Raw genomic sequence first — 14,058 nt, 5'->3', positions numbered from 1 at the left:
AGGAGGGAGAAAGGGGCGGGGCCGGCCTCACGCGCGGGCAGGCGCACGTACGCAGGCGCTCAGCAGAGAGGCGCGCTCAGCAGAGAGGCGCGCTCAGCCGCTAGCCCCGCCCCATGCGCGTGACCGGCGCTCACCGCCCCTGCCCCGCCCCGCCGCCGCGTCTCGCGCTTGGCCGGCTGGGCGGCGGCCCGCGGCGGCGGCCCCGGCCCTCGCGCCCGGCCGGCAGCGCCCGCCAGCGGTGGGGGCGGTGCGCTCGCGCGCCCTCTGGCGGCGGCGGCGGCGGCGGCGGCGGCGGCGGCCGGGAGGGAGGGACCGGGGGTGGATCCCAGTACTACAGAGCTCGGAAGCGGCCACGGCTGGGTATGGCGGCCGAGGTCTCCGGTCCGGAGGTGGGTGGTGAGGGGCAGGAGCCTTTGCTGAGTGGCGGAGAGGCGGCGGCGGCGGCGGAGGAGGAGGAGGAGAGCAGCAGGTAGGGCCTTGTTCCTTCCCGCGCCCCTCTCCTCTGAGGCGACTCCTTGTGCCGCGGGCGGAGGGCAGCTGCGCCAACAGGCGCCTGCTCCGGGGGGGGGGGTGTGTGTGTGTGAGACGACACCCCCGCGAGTGACTAGAGGACCCACCCGTGGGTGGCGAGTCCCTCTCCCCCCTGCGCGGGAAAGCCCGAGCCTGAGGGAAGCAGCCCGCCTCAGGAAGCCGGCGGAGGGGTTACGGAGCGCCGAGCCGCCTTCCCCCGGCGCCGCGGGAGCCGGGATTCGCGGCGCCGCCGCCTCCCTCGCCCGCTGCGTCCTCCCGGGGTCTCGGACCGGCGGCGGCTCTTCAGCCTGCCCCGGGCTCGGGAGCGGGAGAAAAAAAAAAAAGAAAGGCACTCGCTTGGGGAGTTTCTAAAAAGCATAGAAATCGATGATTGTGGCGCTGAAGTCGAGGTATTTAATAGCACTTTTCCTGTGCGGGCAGCAGTTGATGGCTTGTTTTTTTCCTTCTGTCAGGAGAGCAACAGTATCTTCGATGTCTAGGGGTGGCTGCTGCCGCTGCCGTCGTTGCTGAAGTGTTCTCATACTTGAAGACTTAACTAAAATCTTGAAAGTAACCAAACATAACATATGCATAGCATATGCAAGAGTTTGACTGACTTTTTCCTGTGCGTGATGGGCAACAGGATTACAAAATACCTTTAGAAACATCGTTTGTGTGGTTAAAGTTGCATTGAACCAAGACACTTCAGCGGTGTAAACATTTCTGAAGTAATAAGTGTACAAATCGTGCTGTGGAATAGCTGTACTAGCTTTAAAATTGCACTTATGCCTCAGTCTATGCATGACCTATATGAACAATATTTATAAACTATGTTCAGGCATATGTAACCTAGGTCTGCATCTTTTGGACAGAGATTATTTTGTTTAGAATACTTCAAAAGAAGTGAAGAACCCTGAAATGTGTTCTTGCTTCTGAAAAAGTACGTGGGTCTCAGAAGGTGCTTATGAATTTTAGAAGGATAATTTACTGCTCACAAAGTTTGTAACTTCTGTTTCAAATTTTTTTGCAGCCCTTACAGTCTTGAGCAATTTCTTTTACGCACATCTTTTACATTGTATAGTTATTTTCTCATGGTAAAAATAGACTGGCCATACCTTTTTGTCTAATCAATAGTTGTTCAGGTTTGGGTGTTTTTTTTGATTTAAAGTCACGGTTCTGAGAAGATGTCTGAGCTTCTATGGTTTAATACGCACTTCTTAAAGCCTTTACATGATATCCGTGATGCTCCAAAGTGTCTATACAAAGAGACTGCAGAATTGAAGACCTCTAGATAAAGATCTCTTTGTGTAACATTTGAATGCAGTGGTACGTGATAGCATTTCTGTTAGTTTTTTGATTTGTCAATCTAGTATTTTTCAGTGAAAAATTAGCTTGCTTCTAAAATAAATTCTTTGTATTCTTTGCTGTGTGGAAGTCCATTCCTGCATAACAATTTACACAATTGTATTGAGAGGTTTGTGAAAAATGTTTTCAATGTCCTGTGGGAACAACTAGAAGAGAATCTGATAACGATTTCTTTCTCTCTTGACTTTTGGTTCAAAAACAGGGATGTTGTGGAAACACAAGAGCATTATAAGAGCAGGTGGCGATCCATCTGGATTATGTATCTTACCATGTTTCTCAGTAGTGTAGGTGAGTAAACAGAGGTGGATTTCAGTGTTATTTGCTGAATGAATATATTTTGGTTTGAAAATGACAGGGTTTTCTGGATTTCAACTACATAGCTCCTTTAATGCTACTGTTCTTTTATAACTTTTTTAAAGTGCATTTTCTGATTCTTCACAAGAGAAGATATGACTAGCAAATCAAACAGAAAGTTACATTTAAATTAAATAGTGTTAAATTTAGTTACAGTTAAATAATACTCTGTTTTGAGACTAAATGACATATTACTTAAATCTTTGTTTTATGGCTTTATAATAGTTTGGGGTAAAACGTGGTGGCAGCATAAAGTTATTGCTCAGAACCAAACAAAACAAAGGTCATGCTTTTATTGTCCAAAGTGCAATGTTTAGGGAATGAGAATAGAAATAATGCTGAGTTCTTAAGAGGTAAGATCTTTGTGGGAATATATGTTGTCTATTTCAAAATGTGTATGAGAGCTTATTTTCTCCTATGGGATTTTGCATCTCCACTGCAGAACAAATTACTGTTTCATTCCTAAATAACTGCCCCTGGAAACAAGAATTCTGGTGATTTTTGACTTCTGGTAATTTTCTGTGGGCCTAGAAATCATCTTGAAAATCACAGGATACTTCAGTGATTTTTTTTTTAATTTTTTTTTATTTGATGAATTAAAATTTCTGTGATAAATGAATACAAATATGTCAGTATATCAAGAAATTCTTTTTACTCGGGGGACCTTGTTGTCTTTCTATTGGGAGGAAAAATCCCATGCAGTTTGCTTGGCGCATCAGTATTCTTTCCATAGGAGTTTTTTTGTTTAGTGCATACGCACCTACCAAATGTCCTTTTAAAAACAGTTCCTCCTGTTAGGAGGAATTATCACTCCTTAAAAAAAGCACGTAATACATAATTTTTTCAGATGACAGACTGATGCACAGTTTTAGACTATAATACAGTTAGGAGCAGAAGAATGAACCTGTAGTAACCGTTTCAGTAAAGCGAATTACTGATAAACATGGCAAATTAAGTAACTTCCATTATGTTTTTACTGCATTGCAGGTTTCTCAATTGTAATTATGTCTGTGTGGCCATATCTCCAAAAGGTTTGTAAATATGTTTTTTTTTAATTAATAAGAACAGAAAACTCCTTCTCAGAAAGTATGTAATGCAAAACTTGGCATTTTATTTAGGAAAAGAAACAGTAAAGGGAAGTGTGTGGTTATAAAAGACTTTTATTTTGCCAGCCACTTAGACAGCTTTCATTTTTTCATGTAAAATCTGTCAGTTTATTTCCTGAATTGATAAAGGTACATCATAATCCAGAAATGTTTGGTTTTCCAATATATTCTCACTGTTTTCTTGGATAGTCAATCAATAGAACTCTCTTTATCTTAATGTACTTGCAGTGTTAAAACATAATACACAAGGCTTGTCTGCATATTGGGGGGGGGGGGGGGGAAGGAAGCTGAAAGTAGGAGTTGCTCTGTAAATGTCAGATTGTTGCATGTAGATCTTCTCGATATTCTGAATTGCCTGTGTTGCTGGATAGTGTTTTTAGTTTGTTTGGTTTTTTTCCCCCTCTTTGTTGCATTCTTGTTAAAAGTGGCATGAAAGTTCTCTAAGACTTTAATCTGTGCTAGGATTTTACTGCTCCTGGAATTGTGGAAGGCAGTTCCAAATGCAAATTTGGAAGAACACATCCTGGACAGGGTCCTAGAGGTATCGTTAAAATTGAGGCTGGTGCTGAATTCTTGGAGTAGAAAAGAAAATGCATCATCAGCCTTTTAAATCAGGGCAGATTCAGGCATGTGCAGAGATGACTTGAGTGATTCCTTGCTCGTGGCACATAAACTGCCTACTGTAGTGCTTAAGTTATATCTATAGCCTATAACATCAGCAGTGCTGTATGAAAACTATTTGAATTTGCTGCAAGTGAGCCATTTCTAGTCTCAGAAGCAAAGCACTTTTTATTGGTTTGGTGCATTGCTGGAGCCAGTTAGCCAAGGTTTATTGCCCCAGACCAAGTGCCAAGTGAAAACAACTGCTTCTGAGACCCAAAGTGGTGTATTTATATTAAACACTGCACAATGTCGTGCAGACACACTAACTTGTTTAGCGGTAGCTTAGGTTTGACACTGCATTGCATAGTGCCATATACCCTCAGAATTACAGTGCAGAGTCTAGATATTGCAGGTACTGATTCTAAAATGGTTTTGTTGATACTATAATACTTTACCCATAGAATTGATTAATTTGTTTTTGCAGATTGATCCGACAGCAGATGCGAGTTTCTTGGGCTGGATTATAGCTTCTTATAGCATTGGCCAAATGGTTGCCTCTCCCCTGTTTGGCTTGTGGTCCAATTACAGGCCAAGGAGAGAACCTCTCGTTATTTCAACTGCTATTTCAGTAGCTGCTAATTGTCTTTATGCCTACGTTCATGTACCTCATTCACACAACAAATACTACATGCTGACTGCACGTGCTCTTGTGGGATTTGGAGCAGGTAACCACAGCAGAATTTTCATTTCTGAAAATTATTAAATTATGTGTCTTGTGTAAGATAGTTAACATGGTATTTTAGTACCAGATTTACCATTAGATGAATGATAACTTACTACTTAACAAAGCAAAGAGTCAGCCAGTACTAGTTTATAATAAAATTGTGTAGTTGTGCAGTTGTGTATAAATACTAGAAGGAGTGCTGGATTTCATCTTCTTGCAAAATAAGAAAAAAAAACCCACCTAAAATAAATGTAACTGTATAATTTAAGAGTATAACTTAGTGTTTAAATAAACCCTTTCTTGGTTTGTTTTGTTTTTTTTTTTAAGGAAACGTGGCTGTAGTTCGATCGTATATTGCGGGTGCCACTTCTCTTACGGAAAGAACAAGTGCCATGGCCAATACCAGTGCCTGCCAAGCAGTTGGCTTCATATTAGGACCAGGTAAAGCATATCTTCTTTCCTCACTTCTCTAATACTTTTTAGGATTAAATTGGGCATTGGAAGTAGGAATACTGAGCAGCTGTGTGTTGGGGATTTTAAGGTATGGTTTGTCAGTGATATCAAAATTGTATAAATGGGATCCATTCATATATACTTGGTATGCCAATATAAATGAAATATTCTAGTCCAAAGAAATTCTAATTGTTTGTTCTTAAAAACTAGCTGGTTTGGATTGCTGGCTGCAGGTAAAACAAGTTCCAAGATGCTCTCTTGCACCAGTACCCACTAAATAGTCTATGACCAATTGCACTTTGTTCATGGAGAAGGGAATTTAATATTACTGTACTTGGGCAAACATTTCCACCTTTCCGAAATGACTGAAAATTTCACCTTACCTCACATGTTGTAGAAAATAACGTCCAACAGATCCTTCTGATCTTGTAGTGACAATCACAAAATCTTCATATTGGCAAAAATTTTAAGACATAGCACAGGTATTGCAGAGAGCTAAGGAAACAAAGAGCTCACGGGGTGTTTGTCAGACCAGGCGTAACTGTGGCTCCTGAGATACTCTTATCTGCTTTATGGGAGAAATGCATTAGACTTGCCTTGTGTTGTAAAGAGAGACCAGCAATTTTGTCCTAAACAGCCTCTAAAGGTTACTTGTCTTTTATAGCTGTAGATTAAGATTATCCAATTAGTAGAGCTGAAGTGCTCTGTGTATGGTAACATAATGAGGTGAACGTTTAGGGCTGAAAGTTTATTCTCCAGTTGATTATTACTAGTGCTATTGATAGAGCATTAAAGGGTCTACAGCAACCAGAAATCTGCATTCTTTGTGTGATTTGCAGAGAGTGTAAGTTTAGGTAATTCCCTTTCCTAATTTGCTAGGGATTCAGTCTGTTTCCTCACAGTAGTAAGCAAATGACCTGATCTTACAATCTTTTGCTCTGCACCAATTTAAATTTTAATTTAAAAAAAACCCCAAACTTCTTTTCTCTCCAGCTTGCCCTTAGCAGGAGGGATAGTCCAGTCCCAGGACCAAGGTTTTCCATGTAGGAGGAAAAGGAAAAAGAGTAAATCAGCTGTTTGCACATGGCCAAGAAAGCGAACCATTGGTACACTCAGAATTCAGTTCCAGTTCTTTAAGTGTCATGCTGTTATTTATACAGTGTATTTGTATGTAACCAAGTAATTTTCTGGCTAATTGAGATCCCACTGGTATCCATCAGTTGATTTAGAGTAGGATTCTCAAAATGTAAAAGGTTTGACAGGTATAATATTTAAATTTTACTTAGGAATTAGAACAACTTTGCTTATGCAGTTTTACATGTTTATTCTCTATGTGTTCTAATATTTTCTTAATACATTTATGTTTTTAAGTTTTTCAGACGTGTTTTACACTTATTGGAGAAGAAGGAATAACATGGAAATTAATTCGTCTTCAGTTGAACATGTATACGGCACCAGTTTTATTTGGAGCTCTCTTAGGAGTTATTAATATTATTCTCATCTTTGCCATACTCAGGTAATCGAGTCAAAAAAGAGAAATATTCTACCTTGTTTTAGTGGGTGGCTTGTAACAAATAATATGTTGCTCAGAAGGAGGAGTAACAAGCCTGAAATCTGGAGCACTAAATCTATAAGCTGTTGTTTATTTCTCAGCGTTTCTACTTTCTTTAATACATATCTTTTTCATTATGCTTATAAATTAATCGTAGTGATGTTCTGGCTAGAATGTAAACTGATTAAAAAAGTTAGAGCAGTTAGATTATTAGCTTAGCCTTGATAAATTTTTAATGTTGATGGTTTCTGCCCATGTTTTTTCTCTGAAGAGAAATAAGGTTAGCTTGTCTGTAGGGTTCTCGCTGTCTGTGTCTTTCCTTTAAGAACCTCAAGGCAGGATTTTTACGCATTATCCCATTGGTGGCAGTGAGGGGAGGGGAGAGATGCACACAGATATGTGATACTCTCCCACTAGAATATTTCCCTTCTTGAATATGCTGGTGTTCACTGCAGCCAAATGTAAACTACCCAGATGATGTTTAAAGGAGCTGGGAATAATTAGAATATAAGACTATGCCATTTAGAAGTATTTTAATAGAAACTTGACTCAATAGTAGATCAAATAACTATGCGTATTAATGAAAACAGTTCTAAATTTCTAGAGAGCATCGAGTGGATGACCTGGGTCGGCAATGCAGAAGTATCAATTTTGAAGGAGAAGGTATCTATTTTTTCTTGAAAACTTACTCTGTGATGATAATTTTGAAGTACTCTGTTATTACATAGAAGCTTTTAGAAGTATTCTGAAGTTGATGGATTGGGAACTCAAAGTGGAAAATAGGGTGTATCTCTTTCTAACTGGTCCAGAAATTGCTTCACGTCCATGTTGTGTCCATGTGTGTCCATAGTGCTGTCTGGTAGCAAAGAAGAAAAAAAAAAAATTGTATGGTCCTTCCAGATTTTCACCCTGGAACTGTCTCTTCCAAGAGACAGGATTAAGTGAATATGGACATGAGAAAAATCTCCCTTAACTTCTACTCTGCAGTCATACCTCTCTTTTGTTCTGCATTATGCTGAGTAATTATCATTATTGCATGTCAGCTTTCACATACAGTATCTTATTAAAAGATGTATAAGTAAATTTGGTTGGTGATACTAAAGTACAGTAATTGCCACGTACAGTGCAACAGCTTATCTTCAATATATACCCCTTTTGTGCACAGTTCAATTTTTTTAAAATGTTGTGGGTATCCTTTTCACTGGAAGAATAAAAAGTGTATGAAAGATGATCTTAAACCTCTCTCAAAATCTGTGGAAGTCACCAGTTTCAGTATTGTATTTGTTTTCTGTTTAAAAAGGGAGCTGTATGTGCACACCACACATGGGTGTTTTGTGTATGAAAATGCTACACCCAGGTTAGAGGAACAAAGGCTCTGTGGTGCTGCAGAATCCTACTCTTGTGTAGTTCTGACCTTGCAAGAGGAACAGAAAGTGTTTTGGTTTCCATTGTTAAGATATTTAAAGAAGTTTGCTTATTTTGCTGTCACTCAAGACTTGTCAGTCCTAGCATTACAGTGGGACCACAGATGGTATAACTAATTTGGAAATAACTTTCCCTCATTGTCAGAGGAGTTGAAATTTCAGAAATTCCATTTTGATTTAAAAACATTATACGTAGATTGTCAAAATACAACTGCCTAGCCGCCCACCAACCTGCATGTTAAATACTTAACGGAGTAAGGAAATCATTACCATTTGTAATTTGTGGTCATGTGAAAAAAGCTCAGTTTGCAGTTTAGATTATTGTTTTGTTTTGTTGCAGAAAGTGGTGTTCTGGATCAGGATGCAGAAGGAAACGTTGACCATGTTGCTGTGGTAGCAATCAATTTTCTTTTCTTTGTCATCTTGTTTGTGTTTGCTGTCTTTGAAACGTAAGTTTGTCTATTTTCTCTCAAAATACTTAAGATGTGTAATGTAGTTAGACTGGGTATGCACGTTTTTCTGTTGCACTTGCTTTCTTAACCACACTCTTCAGAAATAGAAGTCCAAAACCATATGCGATCAAATTGATGTATACTGATACAGAGTAATGAATTAAAGGTCAGTAGTAACTGAAAATATGTAGCATACAGTTTGTAGTGTATGAAACATTAATGTAAAAGCCTTTGATTTGATGCAAACCCATATCCTCAACTTTTTAAGTGTTAAAAAAAAAAGTAGCTTAACTTGGGCTACCTAAAATCTTCAGAGAAAACTGTCTTCAGTTGAGTACCTTGTTCTATACTTTCTATTTTAATTTTGTGTAATTTCTTAGTGCGATTCTGGTTAGCTCCAAAAGCTCTAGTGAATCTCTTAGTAATGATTGTTTCAGTAAAGATGAAAACAATTGTTTGATATAGTTAATGCAGTTGTATTCTTAAATACACTATTTTACATGACTGGTTTTTTAACTAAAGAGGTATGTTATTCACTCCCAAATTTTCTGTGTATAAGAAAATAAGTAAAACATAACATTACCTCAGACTGAAGTATACTTCCTTTTTTTAAGTTATAAAATACTTTGAGGATATAAGATTTATTTTTGTAAATTTTTTGATCTCTAACGTAGCTAAAATTTCTTTTAACAATATGTCTCTGTCTTAACTGAGGTATTTTTAGAAAAACTGAGTTCCTAGAGACTGGTTGGTTGCTAAAACTGAAACAGTATTAAATGTTTATTATTTTTGTACTCACAGGGCCTGATGTTTTTTTTTTCCCTCTCTATTACTGTTGCTTTGCTTTAACTCCATCTTTTCATTAAATAGATTAGTGATGCTTCAGAGTATGGCTGGTGTAATGCAGTTGTGAATTTTGTCTAGTGGATTTATTTTTAATAAATTATGCATGATGGAATTAGTTTATAACTAGCCTGTGTTTTCTGATATGTTTGTCAGGAGGAAAGGCTTCTATACCACTGTGTTTGATGTTTGGGACAGTATATGCATGTAAATGGCTGTATAGAAGAAGCTTTTTTTTAATTAATGTCATTTTGTTCTGTCAATTTAGTATAGCTACTCCATTGACGATGGATATGTATTCTTGGACCAGGAAAGAAGCCGTTTTTTATAATGGAATAATCCTTAGTGTGGTCGGCATTGAATCGGTTATTGTTTTCATGGTGGTTAAAACGCTATCTAAAAAGTAAGATTTTGGAGTTTATCGGAATTTTCTTACTGATGTTAGCTAAGTGAGAAGCTTTATGGCAAGGCCAAATCTGCATTACTTAAATCTTTTACTTGTTAATGAATCTGGGTTTACTATGACAATGAAGTACTTCCAATTTTGACACAGCCATGATGCTGTGGTTGTTCTTTATTCTGTTAACATAACCCCCTTCCTCATCTGTCTTTTACCCTCAAATCACAAGAAAAACAGGTTTTAAGTTACTGTGATTTTGCAATTTTTGTTGCAGGTGTTTTGGTCAGGCATGTTTTCAACAAACTAATGGGCTATGTCATTAGCACCTTCATAAATTTTAATTTAATTAAATGATATATGTAATTGTAATTTCATTGTTTGATAGGACTGGTGAGCGTGCTATACTCCATGGAGGCTTACTGATTGTCTTGGTTGGATTCTTTATCTTACTGCCCTGGGGGAAAAAACTACCAAATATCCAGTGGCAAGGTATAATTAAAGCCCTACTAAACTATCATGGTAATGTTTATTGAAAGCTTTTTTTTGTATTTTTTTCTTAACAGTATGCATAACTTTGTTTTACAGAAATAAAGAATAACTCCATTCCCAGAACAACTTCCACTGAAATGTTAATGCCTTTCTGGAGTTTGCAAGCAATGCAGCTTCCATCCAACCACACAGTGGAACCCGTAGGCTGCCCTGTCACACAGTCCTGGTGCCTGAATACACCGATGATCTATCTGGCCCAGTACATCAGCTCTGACATACTAATAGGATTGGGCTATCCAGTTTGTAATGTCATGTCCTACACTTTATACTCAAAAATTCTAGGACCAAAGCCTCAGGTAAAAGCATGATGCCTAAACAGTTTATTTCATTTGCTCTCCAGGACTTGTACCCTCTTTATTAGAATGAGGGATCTAGCTGAAATTCCCTCTGCCATTAGCCAAATAAGAGTACGTTTCAGCCAGGGCAGAAGTTTCCAGGAACTCTAATCTTTTTTTGAAAATCCAAGGCAAGTCCCTAGAGGAATTAGAAAGCAAGGCTTGTACTACAATTTATGGCAAATCTTACAGCGTGAAAATTTCAGAACAGCTAAGCCCAAAGCTTGTGACTTTCACAACAGTTCTGGAAGAGTCGTTTTTGTAACAACCAATTACATATTTAGAATATGAGTATGGAATAATGTTCCTCTTAAGTATATTATACAAGGACTAAAAATGCTAGGATACCTCCAGTTGCTGGCATTTCAGAGTGATGAAACACATAGCATGCTGATATTACTACTTAACAAAAAATTTTCTTCCTTTTTCACCAGTTATCTAATTTTTTCCATGTTATATTTTGCTGTAAGAGACTAAATGATTTGAGCCAGAATGCCTTTTTATTAGAAAGCTATAGAATATGTAGCTCAGTGCAGCCTTTGAATTAATGCTTGGAGAAGCTGAGCAGTACTCTTGGAAACAAAGTACTCAGTATCTTAATGAGTTAAGAAAGATAATCGATTGCTTAAACACTTCTAAATTTTCTAATTAGGATAATTGGTGGGAATTACTGGCAAGCCAAATAATTCCTGTATCACTAACATAAGCTTTTGATCTTCTGTAGGGTATCTACATGGGATGGTTAACCGCCTCTGGAAGTGGAGCACGGATACTTGGGCCTGTTTTTGTGAGCCAAATATACACTCACCTGGGACCACGCTGGGCATTTAGCTTAATCTGTGGAGTAGTTGTAGTCTCTCTCTTACTCTTGGAGATAGTATACAAGAGACTAATTGCATTTTCTGTCAGATACGGAAGGATGCAAGAAGAGAGTTGTTAAATACGCGTTTTTAAAACAACAAAAAAAGTAGAACCAACCAGAAATAATAGTTTATTACTGCTTTTTAATGAGGAGTACCTAACCACTGACCTTGTTGGCTGTATGCTAAGAACGGTACACCTGTACTTACACATTGACAGAACACATAACTTAGTCATATCCTAATACATGGTTACACCTGCTGCAAAAGAGCTTTTGTATTCTGCTTTTCTAGCAGCAGAGGAAGGGATGTGAACAAGTTAGATCAATACAATGGCACATTTGCAGTGTGTACAGCTTAAATGATGCACCTGTGTACTGAATGCAGCTGTGAAGGTCACAGGTTACGTGCATCCTTTCCAGAAAGAAGTAAAAGAAATATTATCTTGATTCTGTGAATCAGGATTAGTAACTCTTTTGTAACTACAAGATTAGTTGAGCTGCATGTACTTTGTATGGAAACATCACTACTTAAGTGAATCTTCTGATGTTCAGTTTGCTAGCTTGTAAGCACTGATTAATACAAAATGTCTGACTTTGGAAACTGATGTTACATACCAGTACATCTTCTCCCCAATTTCACATGAAATGTGACAGAATTGTAGAGGAAGGTAGGTACCTGTTTCACAAGCAGTTTATGTGGGATTTGGGTATTTAAGTTAGTTAAGAGCCATTGAAAATCACAGCCTCAGTGACTGTTACTTGAACTACAGTGAACCAGATGTGCAATTTTTCTTCTACTGTTTTGCTGAATGCCTTTTTGTAGAAACAAAGATAACCTGCACAGAGTTGGAATATGCACAGCTTTTAACTTTACTACAAGAAGGAAATACTAAGCGGGGTAGTTTGCACTTTCATTGTCATTGGTGAGAATGAATGCACTGTGCTGAGCAATGAGTGTAAATTAAGTAAAAAGGAGGAAACTGGCTCCTTGTGTGATGACTGTTATCTGTAGACTTATTTTTCTGATAATATGGTATGAGAAAGATGAATTTACAATGTTTGAATCATTCAGTGTTTATTTTATAACATGAAATAATATTTTTCCTTCATAATGGGGCCTAAGCTCATCTGTATGGGTTTGTTCTATCTGTTTCAATACTACTGGGGAAAAAAACCTGGAATAACTCCAGTATGAGTGTTGTAGCTGCTGTTTAATGTGTCTAATATTTGATCCTTACTGAATTTAATATATGTAGTTAAGTATTCCTGTGTAATCAATTGTGAAAACACTAAAAGACAACTGAATTAAAAGATTATTTTTTCAAGACTGACTGAAGGGAATACAGAAGTTTTATTTTCTCAGGCTTTCCTGCTGCAGAATCACAAAAGGTCACGAGAAAGGACTGTGCTTTTATAAGCATTTCTTTTATATGCTAATTCATAATAAATAGTACCAGAAGTACTGTGTTTTGGTGGTGAAAACAGACTGCAAAATGAAGTGCTTAGAGTTACAGCAACCAAAAGTTAACTTCAGTCAGGAGAAACTGGTGTTACTTCAGACCTGAGAAATGCAAGAGTTTTCAAAATGGCTAACAGGGTTAGGATTTCATGTTCTACAACTCAGTTTGTGCTGAAGGTTAGGACACCATCTGTATGTTGTAGGGGTTTTAGTACTGTTGTTCTTCAGGCTAGCTCACTTCCAACTTAAGAATGAGAAAATGTTTGGGTACTTGGAGGGATTATTTTACCTGTAACTTATTTAAAGGGTCAAGAATAAAACTAGATTCAAGTCTCTTCTGCACCAAATAGCTGTAGAATATAGAATAATCCTCAAAAGGGGTAACCCATGCACATTACTGTGTTTACATAATGATTAAAACAAGAAAGCATGACTATAAATTCTTTGGCTATGAGAATTTTTATTTTCCTAGGTCAGCTGTGTTTTAAGCTATGGCTTGCTTGTTATAGGTTATCATCCTCTCATTCTCACAAAACATGTTCTTGTTATCCACACCCAGGGCTTCTGTTTTTTCTTTTTATTCTGGTTAGCAATGTAACACAGCTGTACGTAAGTCACACCAGTCCTTACAAGCTAGGTCATGGTTCTTTCTAAGCATTTATGCCTTTCTGCCCTCCTAGTGTCTACCTCTTAGGCTTTCTTCAACTATTTGTACATTTAGCTTGCACATCAAACTAGAGTATATTATGTCTGAAATAAAGATAACCAGTGTGGCTGATAATGCAAGTTTTTAACATGCAGTGCTGACCCACACCTTAACCAAGGTTGACTTCCTACTTTAAGAGTCAGTTGATTGAAGATTAAAGTACTAAACCAAAAATGTTTCTTCTAAGAAAGGTGTATTTATGTGCATGTGCACATGTTTGTATCTATAGGTATATTAAAAAAAACCTTAGGGTCTGCATAAGAGCTATGCATCTTACTTGGTTTTTCAAAGACTTGCTATAGTTAACTCATTTTACTGTGCAGTTATTCCATCTGAGTATTAAGGTCCAACATGAAAAGGT

The 14,058-nt window shown here is 38.1% G+C and overlaps 1 protein-coding gene across 1 annotated transcript; it reads left to right on the top strand.

Annotated features, from left to right (window-relative positions):
- The first annotated feature begins 307 nt into the window (after positions 1-307).
- Positions 308-12,863, top strand: MFSD8 (major facilitator superfamily domain containing 8). The gene is made up of 12 exons (XM_052815018.1): positions 308-469; positions 2,078-2,163; positions 3,217-3,260; positions 4,423-4,663; positions 4,990-5,103; positions 6,487-6,631; positions 7,272-7,330; positions 8,432-8,540; positions 9,655-9,789; positions 10,172-10,275; positions 10,372-10,631; positions 11,395-12,863. Exons 1-12 carry the CDS (start codon positions 363-365, stop codon positions 11,608-11,610), a joined length of 1,620 nt encoding a protein of 539 aa, XP_052670978.1. The 5' UTR covers positions 308-362; the 3' UTR covers positions 11,611-12,863.
- The last annotated feature ends 1,195 nt before the right edge of the window (positions 12,864-14,058 follow it).

Source organism: Harpia harpyja, chromosome 2, assembly GCF_026419915.1.
Source record: "Harpia harpyja isolate bHarHar1 chromosome 2, bHarHar1 primary haplotype, whole genome shotgun sequence".
Classification (NCBI taxonomy): domain Eukaryota; kingdom Metazoa; phylum Chordata; class Aves; order Accipitriformes; family Accipitridae; genus Harpia; species Harpia harpyja.
This window is presented reverse-complemented; position numbering and strand designations above follow the sequence as displayed.

What these genes read in the sequence shown, in the direction of transcription:
- MFSD8 (XM_052815018.1), top strand. Translation starts at nt 363, where the DNA reads ATGGCGGCCGAGGTCTCCGGTCCGGAGGTGGGTGGTGAGGGGCAGGAG. An exon ending in TGTGGCCATATCTCCAAAAG is followed by an intron (nt 3,261 to 4,422) that starts GTTTGTAAATAT and finishes TTGTTTTTGCAG; the next exon opens with ATTGATCCGACAGCAGATGC. An exon ending in TGGCTTCATATTAGGACCAG is followed by an intron (nt 5,104 to 6,486) that starts GTAAAGCATATC and finishes TATGTTTTTAAG; the next exon opens with TTTTTCAGACGTGTTTTACA.